Genomic DNA, 12,981 nt, shown 5'->3' on the forward strand with positions numbered 1-12,981 from the left:
ATTCAGACAAAGTAATTTTTATAAGAATTTACCAATTAATCACCTGTATAAAAAAAAAAATTCTGAGTTTTAAGTCTTAACTAAAAAAAAATATATTAACTGCTAATAGTAATAACAACATTTATACTTTTGTTTATCGCTGGTATCAATTTGAGTAAATATTTTTATAAAAACATACAATTTCTTTAAAAAAAAAAATTACAATTAATGTTTATAGTGCTGAAAACAAAGAGCACAAATTAAAATATTAGAAAGTGGATATTTGGTTCAAAACTAAGAACGGTGAACAAGTACTAATATCCGTGCTGACACAAAATATTAAGGGAAATGCTGAGATATTACACAGAATCAATTGGATAAAACTGGAAGTGTGGAATAAGTTGAGTTAATAAAGTTGTAATAATAAAATAAGGTTGAGGAGAGTAACAAGACTAATTATTGATAATTTTCCAAATCAATTCAAATTTTTGTCAATTCAATTGACTCAAGTCCTGGGACTGGTAATGAAACTTACTAATGCTATTGAAATAGCTGTCTTCAATATTTATTTCTGTTTTGTTAACATTGTTTTGTGTTTTTTTTTAATCACAAAAATTATCATTTTTCCATGGTGTAGATCCATAACACTGTTCCAAAAGAAATATGGATGGTGTTTTCAATACAATGTAAGCAAAAACAAATCTCGAGCTCTTCACCTTCGCGACTTCCGGTTACTGCTTAGTTCATGAGGATATTTTCAAACAGATAACTTTGTTTCATTCAAATAATATAATTTCTGAATTCAAATCTGCTACACTTTATATTAAGTAATTCTGATGAATTGCAAGTGAAAATTTGTTTTAGTTATTTATATTGTTAAAAAAGGTGACATGGTTGCTACAATTTTTTTTTTTTATAACCGTCGTTGAACAGCCGACCCAATTTTTGGGTTTACGACTACTAATGTTCATCTCCGTAGCCTTGTAATTTTGAACCCAATCCAGAAGACAAGGAAACTTCTGGATAAAGTATTGGGAGAAATTTGCCTTCGTGGAGGACTTTCTGATGGAACTAACCCGCATTTGCGTTACATGGAGAGGAAGAGGGAACCTCTCACCCATGATCCGTCTACCACTGAGGATATTTCACGTCAGCACTGTGGTCGGTGAAACCGGATGCGGAATTCTTATCGACCAGCCATCACCGGAATCGAACCCCGGTTCACCTCATTGGTAGGCGAACGCTCTATCCCCTGAACCATCGCGGCTCTGGTTGCTATACTTAGAAAAAACTAGCTTTTTTGTTCTGATGTGGCTTCTTTTGACACGTTATTACTATTTATTCTTGTAGCAAGCAGTGCACGGTTAGCATTTATTTAGTACGAGACAAAGTTTATTTTGAAAATTACTATTTAGATTGCAATTTCTAAATTATTGTATTGTTGACAAAGTAATAAGTATTTTATAACGATTCTTATTATAATATTAATTTTAAGTTTTTACTACTATCTTTTCACCATTTATATTATTATATATAGTTTGTCTACAGTAAGAACTCCCCATGCCATTTGTCTGGACCTGTGATGGTGACTATGGTAACGAGGTATAACTATTTTAAGTAGGGGTATGGAGTCATTAATTAGATCAGGTTTTAGCTCGGGACGGCGAGAGAAGGGGAAGCTACCCTCCTGAAATGCACTATTCTTGTTTCCGTAGCAGCAGACGTCCTCAGGCTTTGTGGCGGGGGGGGGGGGTCTTACCGTAGACAAACTATAACTGCATGTACTGTATTCACTATTTATTTGCTGTATACACAACCCGTTCATTGTTAGCAAAAGCCTCAAAATACATCGGATTCAGTAACACGGAAATACAGGCAATAAAGAGTCTGCTGTGTTACCTAGTGTAGAAAGCAACATGCATACATTCAATTAGCATACAAATTAAACAGTAACCATTTCAAGATAAAGTATAAAATTTATAACAAAAGAGGTCCTAAAATTGTTTTCCTCTACTCATTTTCATAAATAAAAACCTTATTTTACTAAAAATACTTAACTGTTTTAACTCCAATTTTGTCTAAAGAAACATTAACTTAAAAACAGTTCACAAGGATAATGGAAAAAATAGCTGTCTGGCAGTTGTTAATGTTTTACTACCTTTAATACAGCTTTACCCCATAGTCATTGTTAGCTGCAGTACTTCTTGACAACATATAATGACTCATAAACTGTATATATTGTCTTAAATTAGGACACCTAATGGGAAAAGAAAAATCCTACCCAAAACTAACTTGGAGATAGATAATAAAAAAAGAGAAATCTTTTAGGGAAACTAGCTGGGGTAACAGAACAAAGAGTATGGTAAACCAAACTTTTAACCTCCTCTGGTACTTATGCATAAAGAAAACTGAAGTTCTAAGTTTATCCAAAATTCTCTATGAAGAAAACTTTTTAAATAATTAATATTGAAATCAACTTGTAAAAAATGCTTGCAACATGGCAAAATTAATATATGATGCATATAGATATGATGCATTTATTATGATGCATATAGTGAAGGCTAAAATCCAGTTGCAATCTTATTTAGGTAGGTCAGCCTTTTATGTATGCAATTTAAATATTTTGCTGCTAAAGAGCAGAATATAGTGTTTATGAAATCTAATTGGATTTGATCATTTTAAGAACTAAATGTTACATTATAAGATGCAAGTTCCATTGCATTAACTTGGACATAAGTACTATTTCTAGTAGATTCTACTGGTCCCGATCCTGTCAGAGTTGTTTTGTATACTGAGGAGAGTTGTACATTTTTTAAATCAATTTTCAGTACGCTTTCTGATGTGTATGAACAGGACTGATTGATCAAAGTCTTGATCCGACAACTGATCCCCTTATTGTGTAAAATCAAGAGACTGTTATTGGAAGGAATTTCGAATTCATCATATGCTGGAAGCGTTCTCAAATTGAAAAGTTCTACGTTGCATGGGAAAGGAGATTGTAAAAATTCTACTTTAGATTTTAAAATTCTTTGCTCAAAACTATGAGTAGCTATGACAACTGGTGGATATGCCATGTATGAAAAAATTAAATGAGAATTAAGTGATAAAGAAGGTACTTCATCAGCTGGCTTCATTCCTTCTAAAAGCAGCCAGAATTGGGAAATAGTAGGCTTATTATCCATCACACCTTCACCAAGTCCCCTATTATCATCACCCCGCAATCTGCGATCTAGCATCACTTCCATAAGACCAGGATTCATACTGGCTACACCATGAGCATGTGACAAAAGCATAGTCAATCGAGATTGTTCATCTTCGATGTACATAGCTGATGTTGCTGGATAATAGTTAGCCTCAAGTGGGAGGTAGCCTAAAGTCTTGCGCTTCAACATTTGAAAACCATTAACATCCGTATAGAAAATGTTCCCACTTTTGATGTCAGAAGTCACGCGAAAAACTAATTCTAAATTAACATCAAAGAGTTGAGCAATATCAGACAAGACATCAAGTTCAACACCATTATTTAACAAGCTTGAAGTGTGGTAAACTCGTTGTGTAATTGTGACAACATTAGAATAAATTGCACTGATTTCTGAACAGATTGGGCCTTTAACAATGCGTATAATTGGAAATCTACCAGAGATATTTTGCACTGGTTCATTCGTCAAGGGATGAAATAAGTAAGCACCACTTCTGAATTCTTCAGATTTGTATGCCATCAAATTCAAGGCAACTTTGTTTATTATATTATGTTCTTTCAATTCAATACTCTGAAGCAAACCACTTTGCTTTGAAAATCTTGCTATAATGAATGGATTTGTAAGCTCAATGTCAACATCTGTGGGACTCTGAAATGAAAATATGGAGTTATGTGGTTGTTTTGCAAACGCATCGTTCAAGTTGATAGACACCTGAGATCTCGGCCGAGGAGACTTTTCAGTTGGAAGTATTGTGAATGTTGTAAGTGACAACGGTGTCAATTCTGACAAAAAGAGCAGTTCATAAACATCTCCTAGCACTGAAACAGAACCGTTCCAAGCCGGATTTATTTGAATAGGCACTTCTTCATCATCTGGTCCCAATACTTTCACAAAAGGATTTCTAATCCTTAGCCTAATAGGCTCCGTTACTGACTGAGCTTTTGAGTTAAAGATTGCCACTTTCCTGCCTTGAGGTGGTATGCTAAGAGGTACTTTCTCTGGCAACTTGTCAAATTGTGTTTGATCCAGATCAGGATAGAGATACGATGTAAGAGGATGGGCTGGACGAAGATCCACCGACCGTTTCACAGCTTCTTCAGAGAGTACATACAAAGCAGCATGTGCAATTATGCCTTTTGATTCTCTAATAGCCCGAAAGAGTCGAACACCATAATCTGCCATCACTGCCTCTTTTGATGTTCCAGTTATAGCGTCATGATGTTGAAATAAACCAAGACTATCTCTTGCTTGAGTTAAATAAGCATAATCTTGATCTAATCTTTTCAGCAAATGTAATAATTTATTTTGAGTAACATAGGCTCGAGATAATGAATAGAGAATTTCAGCACTTCTCAACCAATGTTGAAGATCTCGGCACATATGTTTCCAATAAGGACGCGTGGTATAATAGCCACTCCAATAAGACGGATGACCTTCTCCATAAATATCTCCATAAACATGAAAATCACCAGTTAAAGTAGGAATGTGATCGTAACCAATAAAATGCATGCGTTTATGAACAGCATTGAAAAAATCTTTCAGCGTTCCAAATCTAACATGTGCATTCCAGTCACTTCTTGAATTTATATATTCAATAATTTTTGCATAGTTTTCATATTGTTGGTCCCATTCTTCGTCATGATTGTAGCGAAAATCATCTCCCAAAGGTACCAATGCAACATTATGAGGGAATAAAGAGCCTATTCTTCCATACTGACCCAAAAGAAGCTCAGCTTTTTCCGCTACCTTTTCTGGTGTAATTGGCGAGGCACGACTCTCGGAATATTCACCAGGAATGCGCCGAAAATCAAACTGTAAACAAACATCAGGATCGGGACCACAGGAATGCTTAATGCTGTAGAGATCAAATGGCATCATTTGGCACAAGATATCAGCAGAATGGTTATTTGAAGACAGATTATCAAACTCTTGGCGCCACCAAAAATCTAGCTGTTGTTTTTCAGCTAAGTATGCCTTCCATGCATAATGAGTTCGCTGTATAACCATGTTATGTAGACCAGAGGCTCGTAATATGTATGGAACTGTAGCGGAATGTCCGAATGAATCGACAGACCAAGCTGTGCGAGGAACAATGCCAAGATTAGTTTTCATCCATTGATGACCTTCTATCATTTGGTCTATCATACCATAATAATGAGCTGGGCCTTCATCAGTCATCACCCATCCACCAGTCAGAATCTCAAGTTGTCCATTTCTTAAAAATTCCCGCACTTGCTCCCGAATCTGCGGACGATTTTTTAAGCTGTAAGTAAATAACATAATTAATTGAAAGTTTTCAATTGCAACAAAGGAACATAGAAAACAAACTTATCTATACAGAGAGTTTTTCTTCTTGACTAGTAAAGTGCAATTCAGAGTTTGTTGGCTGTTAAACAGAACTAATTTCGATACAATCAAGGCACCCAATCTTACCCCACTGTCAAATGTAACAAAACTCATATACTTGCTTTTTAGGTTGAAAATAAAAAAATTTTAGAAAAAATATTGGACTTACTGGTTTTTCGAACTCAAATTATTTCATTTTTTTCAACCTTATTGGGTATTTTTAATTAAGGTCTCTTAACATTTAACTAATTTTTCCAGATTAATAAAATTTCCTGTTCGACGGCCACCCGGCAGTTAGGTTCTCAGGTTTATCATAGTTAACATATTCCAACACAGTTGAGCAGATACAATTTATCATTCATATTATTTATACAGCTTATTATTCCGATACAGTGTATATTAACATATTCCGATACAGTTGAGCATATAAAAAAGAAGAAAATCGCGTATATTTCTGCACTAACCTATTACTTTAAAACTTGAAGAAATCTAGAATTATACTTAAACTTACAATTGTAAGTTTAAACTATTAAACAAGACAAAGAAATAGTACTCGTATCTCAAAAACTAAAAAGCGAAATTTAAAAAAAAAACATTTAATTGTTTTAATACTGTTAAAATGTTATGTTATTACTCTACAGGTGTAATAATCAGTCAGTACAGTGACAAATTATTATTTTTTTTAAAAAAAACGATTTGCAGAAATTTACTTAACTTTATTAAACATTTTATGAAACTTATATGATGTGCTTTTATGTATGACAGATAGATTTTCCTTTTATTCCAAGAAAAAACAATGCACAATTACAGATCACCATTTTTTTTTATAAGAAGCTTAAACAAGCTGTTTAAATGAAAATTTCTAGAAACTACTTCAATGAAATGTTTGCACCTAATTTTTAGGAAGATGTTAGCTTTATTCCTAGAAAAACAGCATAAAAGTTTTTAATGTGTAATATGTCATTTAAATTTCGTCAATGTGATAAAAATTTCTTCAAGTTATAAAATTATTTCAAAAATCGAAGATTGATTTTCAGTAATGCTTTTGAAGTGAAATTTAAGAAACATTAACCACGTACAGACATCCTCTCGACATGATCACAAGAAAAATAGTGGTTTCTAATATTGTATTAATATTGGCCAAAGAAAAATATATAAATATAATAGTGTGAGGAGCATCAAAAAAAAAAAAAAAAAAAAAGAGACCGATTCCTAAACATAATTTAATCAAGTAAAAATATCACAAAAATTCAAAATAAAATACAAATAGAAACATATAAAGCAGGAAAAGAGAAAAATGTAATGTACAGTGCAGAGAAAAAAACGCACCAGCCTGAATAACTTTTGAATAGATTTTTCACGTACTTGGACTCAATCTTAAAGGTTCGAGTGAGAAACCTTAAATATGCTAATTATTTTGTACAGACGATATTTTGGGTTACGAAATCGGACAGAAAAAACGTATTTTCTCTGAATATACTATCTTTTTTACAACGGATTTAGATTTTTGATCCTCAAAATAGAGGGGATAGCCACAATCTGGGAAATATGGTCCCAATAGTTTGGACCCAGGACCGGATTACCCATTAGGCCATGGCCTGGGGCCCCCAATGATTAGGGGCCCCCTTAAAATGGATTTTTTGAAGATAAATTTTAAAAAATGAAGAAAAACAATGATTTAAAAAAAATCAATTTCAAGTATATATTAATAAAATACGATAATTGTTTTTACATAATACGATAATTTTTGTAAAGTGTTAATAAATTTCAAATTTTTCAAAATGTTATGATTATTTTTTAGTTCTAATTTTACAAAACAAAGTAAAATTTACTTTACTTTAAATATCTTTTCTTAAATGAAAATAAAAACAAATACTTTTATATTTGAATAAATAAAAAATATACGAGAAAAAAAAATTTTAATCTAAGGGCCCCAAAAATTTGAATGGCCTAGGGCCCCGCAAACGCTTAATACGGCACTGTTTGGACCCCTTAAAGGTCATTTTACATTTTTGCGTATTTCGCTATATCTCAAATTCTCTTTGAAGTTTTCTCTTTTCTTTCATTATATATTTATATATATAGAGAGAGAGAAACATAATAGAATTAAAAACACAATAAAAAAAATAATGGAATAAACAAAAGGTTCTCTTCAGAATGCATCCCTTTACGACAGTGGCATTTCAAAATAAATAATTATCCTACGAGTCTATGCAACTTGTTTCCATTTGTTTTAAGTCCTTTTGAGTGTTTTGTTCATTATTAACTGCATGGAATGCGCAGCTGAGTATATTATATTTCACAAATTATGTCAAATTTTATTCTTATACTATTAGTTTTAGAGATGTTTTAAAACAAATTTAAATTTGAGTAAAAGAGAAAATTTAAAAAAATAAATATGTTTTCTTTCTCCCTACAAAAAAATCTTGCTTATCATTGCATATAGTTAAGTACTTAGCGAACAAAGAGCTCACGCATTCTTTGGCCAAGGTTAAGTATAGCATACAATAATAATATGCAAACGAAATTCGCTGGTTATAAGATAATGGTTCAGCTCTAAGACATTCACATGTAAATGAATAACCGTTTATGACTTAATTACCTGTTCCACCACCTGGAAAAGAATGATATTTCCGACCAAACGAAAGTCATATCTCTGTATTTAGCCAATTTGTCAGCCATATTATTTAGAATGTGAGCAGTAAAAGCCATGAAGTATCCATCAAACGTTTTAAGCCATCCAGGATCATTATGGGAATGAGGGATGATTATAACCTGAAAACGAAAATTAAAATTAATAATGATGCAGTCTTAATTTAAAAAAAATACGTAATTAAACATATATTCAAATGCATGGACCTGTTAAAAGAATATATAGATGTGGATTATTGTCAAAGTAATAATTTGTGATTATTAAGTGTTAGACCAGAAATTTTAAATTTTCAGTTAGTGGCCAGTAAACTACAATAACTTAGAAGCCACTTTTTCCTCTAACCTAAAGAGTCGGTCACCGATATCGATGTGTCCTTTTTATTTAATAACCACTTTTTGCAGATTTTTTATTTTTTTAACTAATTATATTTAAAAAAAAATCATATTATACACAATTTTCGGCTACAAAAAGTTAATTCAATAAAAAAATAACTCCTTCATTGTCCGCGTTGCATCTCATTCGTTCAATGTTCTCATTCGTCAGAGTACGCGTATTTTGCCGATTTGTAATTTGGGATTACCCATGCAAAATGTGAAGTTTAATGACTTCATTTTTTCGGTACATTTTCGGCAATAAATACAAAACGCGATTTCCAACTTTGCCGATAACATATCAATAAAAAACAATAATTAGAAATAAATTTAAAAATTAAATGCATTGATCAGTAAATTAAATCAAAATACTTTCTTTCTTTAAGTTAGAATATCTATACCTTTGGGGAAAAAAAGTAATAATAACAAAAATTTATAACTTCATATTTTTTGGAAATGTTCCAAAAAAAAAGAAACTTAATGCCATTTTAAGGAAGATAGAGTGCCCTCTAAATCTAAAAAGAATGAGCAACACAAAGTACTGAAAGGATTGAAGAAACTGAAAATACGAACGAAAAACTAAAACAACGTCCTAATGCGAATTGTACGACTTACTACAATAGAGATCGTGCGTTTTATATCGTTAAGTCGGCACTTACTGCGTCCATTAAAATGCTCTATAATAGTTAACATCACGCGAAGGTGCTTATCGCTATGATCTTACACATTTGTCAGCCATTATCAAGTGTATTTTCTTACCTTTGAATTATTTATAACATAATAAACTACAGATCAAGCATAAAAGTTTTGTTATATTGAGTTTATTTCGCATTCGTTAAAATAAAAAGAAATCAGATTAAATTAACGCAATTAATTTTCGGACACAATTTTGAGGATTGAAGGAATTTTTTTCTCTTCGTTTTTTAGTTCGAATACTATTCGTTCAATTTCGCTATCATTTTAGATTTTATCAGTTAGAGCTTCTTAGTTTTAAAAAGATGGAAAAAATAAACATTATTATAAAGTTTATGCAATTATAATTAAATAATAAATTTAATTAGTATTTCCTACATAAAATTACATTAAAAAAAAAAACAAGTTTTATTAATGATTTCTTTCAATAAAATTTCGGAATATGCTAAAAAACATAGATATGGTGCAGAAATATGCTAAAAGACATAAATTTTCCGCTAAAAGTAAAATTAAGGATCTTCTGGCTATAAATTTCCGAGCCATATCTATAAATAGATTGCGACTAATCATTTTATAGAATAACTGTCGTTGAACAACCAACGCAATTTTGAGTTTACAACTACCAAATGTTCAACTCCGTAGCCTTGTAATTTTGAGTTTACAACTACCAATGTTCAACTCCGTAGCCTTGTAATTTTGAACTCTTTTAGTATATTTGTAATTTTTTTTTTAAAGTTCAATTTAATAACAACCATTGCACAACTTACTTTTATTCAAACATACTCCACATTTTACTATATTTAATTTCATAATAGAAAACAAAAAATTGTGCCCGTGAAGAAAAAATGTAACTAAATAAAAATGGTCAGAATTTGTCATTAATGAAAGGCTGTGAATTTAGAAAATTTATGGCTTGAAGTTCATGTCGTCATGCTTTCTCGATCTCTACTCACATCGACGGTGATGCATAGCAGCAGATAAAAAATTGGTCTAAACATCAATCTATTGAGTTGATAAAAATTTTAAGAAAATTTTCGCGCTCTGGCTGGCAAGGGAAAAAGGTCATCGGCATCATGTCTAATCGAAACATAGCACATGAGAACTTAACTACCCACGAACGAATAGTTAAATTAATCACCAGAAAAACATAAAATAACATAAATATTTAAAACATTACGTTTTTCAAATAGATTAAAAAGGAAGGAAGGGCAATTAATTTTAGTTATTTTTTCAGACTTGAATAAATATTTTAATTTATCACCAAAAAAAAAAAAAAAAAAAAAAAAACATAAAATAAAATAAATGTTCGCAGTTCGAAAAATTACGTTTTTCTATTGGATGAAAAAGAAGAAAACAATTTATTTTTGTCAGGCTTGACACGAAAATCCACCAAATAAATTCCTCGCCAAAACGCAAAATAAAGAATTAAAAAATAACGCTTTTTAAGTAGACATAAAAAAAAAAGAAAAATCATGTATTTTTTTTTTTCTTTTCAGATATGAATTAAAATACAGCCGAATAATTAAATCCCTCACCAGAAAAACATTAAAATTTAAAAGATTACGTTTTTCGGACTAAAATGGAGAAAACAATTTAACTTTTTTAAACTTTTAAAACGCAATACCACCGAATATTTTAAATTTTTAAATAAATATGAAAAAATGTTTTTCCAAGTAGACTAAAATTTTATTTTAGAAATTCTAGAGAAGGAAAATTTTATTCTTGTCCGACCTAAAACGAAAAATTTAAGGCGCATCGCATTCGTATTTCATAATTAACTTCTTCGGTAACCATAGAAAATGAAATTAAACGTTAAATTATTAATTTCATTACAAAAAAAAAAAAAAATGAATGTTCGCACAAATCAATTCGTTCTTATTCTTTCCATCTCATAGAATTAAAACTTTCTCATTAACAAACAAGTCCCACGCAAAAATAGAAACATATTATTTCATTGTGGTACTTAAATGTGCCCCAGTAAACCAGTTTAGAGCACTCCTCAAATTATTAAAGATACGGTCAAGTTAAAAAAAAAAAAAAAGCGTTCAGATGACCTCGTTAAGATGAGGACGGTGAATGATCAACATCTGCCCTAATTAAATAGGTGAAATACATATATATATAGAGGTATATATGAATGAAATTGGGTAGTTACATGCTTTTGATCAAAACAATTGATCTTCCCGACTTCAGTTCGTGACCGCACATAGAACGAACCCGTTCATCAAAGAATTCAGACCAATCCGATAGGGTTCGCAGAATTAGTCACGAAATTGATTATCCTATTCTTGATGGTCATACTTAGATAACAATACAGACTTTATTTACATGCATTAAGAATCTCTCTGAAATAGTGGTTTCCAAATGTTGATCCACAGAAAAATCCTAGATTTCAGCTGGTTCCAAGAGTTAAGACTTAGAACCCTTTCATTTTATTTGGATATTAAACATTATTTAATTTTTCACTTGACTTATTATTATTTTTTTTTTAAAATAGTTCTTCCAATAACAGTATATTGGATTGACTATGAAAATAGGTATGCAAGTTTGATTAAAACTGCATTAGTATTTCTCATCACGCTTTTCATATCAAAATAAAATTACTAAACTCGTTAAAAAAGAAATATGTTTCTTTATTAACAACGTAGATAGTTCTTTTTATTTTTCATTTTCAAAGAAAACGTTCGATTTGGCTTATTTTATTCATTTCCAGCTTATATAAATGCAAAAAAATTATATTAATAATTAGACTAGATATAGTTGCGGGTATGCGAATTTAGCTGTCGGATATAAAAACCCAATTAAAAATTATTTCGAATGAAACGAGGAAAAATTTCATTCCTCTTATAAAATATTTTCAAAATAAAGTCTTGGGTTAGTACGTTCACAGTTGTCGTTATTTATATATATTTGTAAATTCGGGGTTCCGCCTAAAGAAGGTTGATTTTTTTGGGGGGTTCCTCAGCCGAAAAAAAAATTGGAAACCGCTGTTTAAAGGAAAGGATTAGAACGGGAAATAAGTTTTCAAAGAATTTCCTTTATTAAGGAGATGAAAATTAAAAAGTCAATTATGCCATTTTTTGTTTAAACAGTGTGGTTACAAATATACAGAAAAAGAAAATACCCAGATTATTCCAGAATAATTTTATCAAATTTCCCTGATATTTATAACTTTAGACATAAATTTCATTACTAATTTTTCAGTTGCGAGTTATTTTAGACATAAAATATATTCTAAAACACTTTAAAAAAAATATATATATATTTATGTAGAAAATAAAATTGGTGAAACTGCAACTTTTTAAAAAAAAATTATAACAGGATTATTTTTAGGAAAAAATATTGAACTTTCAGGTTCCCAAAAATCAAATTAATTCATTAACCCTGATTTTTTGGATGCATATTTAAATTCCCTGATTTATCCTGATTATTGAATTTCTCTATTCTCTTTGTTATGCGGCCACTCGGTTAAATAATGCTAGAATTTGTTTTCAAATTGCACCTCATTTAAAAACTGTTACTCTAAATAACTTTTTCTTTTTTGTGTGTCTGACAAATTGTACTTAAATTTCAAAACAAATTAAAATTATAATATATAAATATTTTTAGCTATTTAAAAAGGAATATCCATACGCCTAATCAATTATACACAGCCTCAAAAAGCACTGTTACTGAAAGTTTTTTTTTTATGGCTTAACATGTTTATTAATCTGAAATTAAAAAAATAAAAATAAAATTG

General features: G+C 30.7%; 1 protein-coding gene across 1 annotated transcript in view; it reads right to left on the minus strand.

The window, feature by feature from the left end:
* Positions 1-1,232: 1,232 nt before the first annotated feature.
* alpha-Man-IIb (alpha-Mannosidase class II b) overlaps positions 1,233-12,981 on the minus strand; it is a 29,674-nt gene continuing 17,925 nt past the window's right edge. Inside the window, exons 2-3 of the mRNA XM_016071277.4 lie at positions 8,128-8,300; positions 1,233-5,442 (exon numbers count right to left, since the gene is read on the minus strand). Of these exons, the coding sequence (XP_015926763.3) occupies positions 2,658-5,442; positions 8,128-8,300 (2,958 nt within the window). The 3' untranslated portion in view covers positions 1,233-2,657. The remainder of the gene's footprint in view (positions 5,443-8,127; positions 8,301-12,981) is intronic.

This window comes from Parasteatoda tepidariorum, chromosome 3 (genome assembly GCF_982258835.1).
Source record: "Parasteatoda tepidariorum strain Cologne lab strain chromosome 3, Ptep-v5.0, whole genome shotgun sequence".
Lineage (NCBI taxonomy): Eukaryota > Metazoa > Arthropoda > Arachnida > Araneae > Theridiidae > Parasteatoda > Parasteatoda tepidariorum.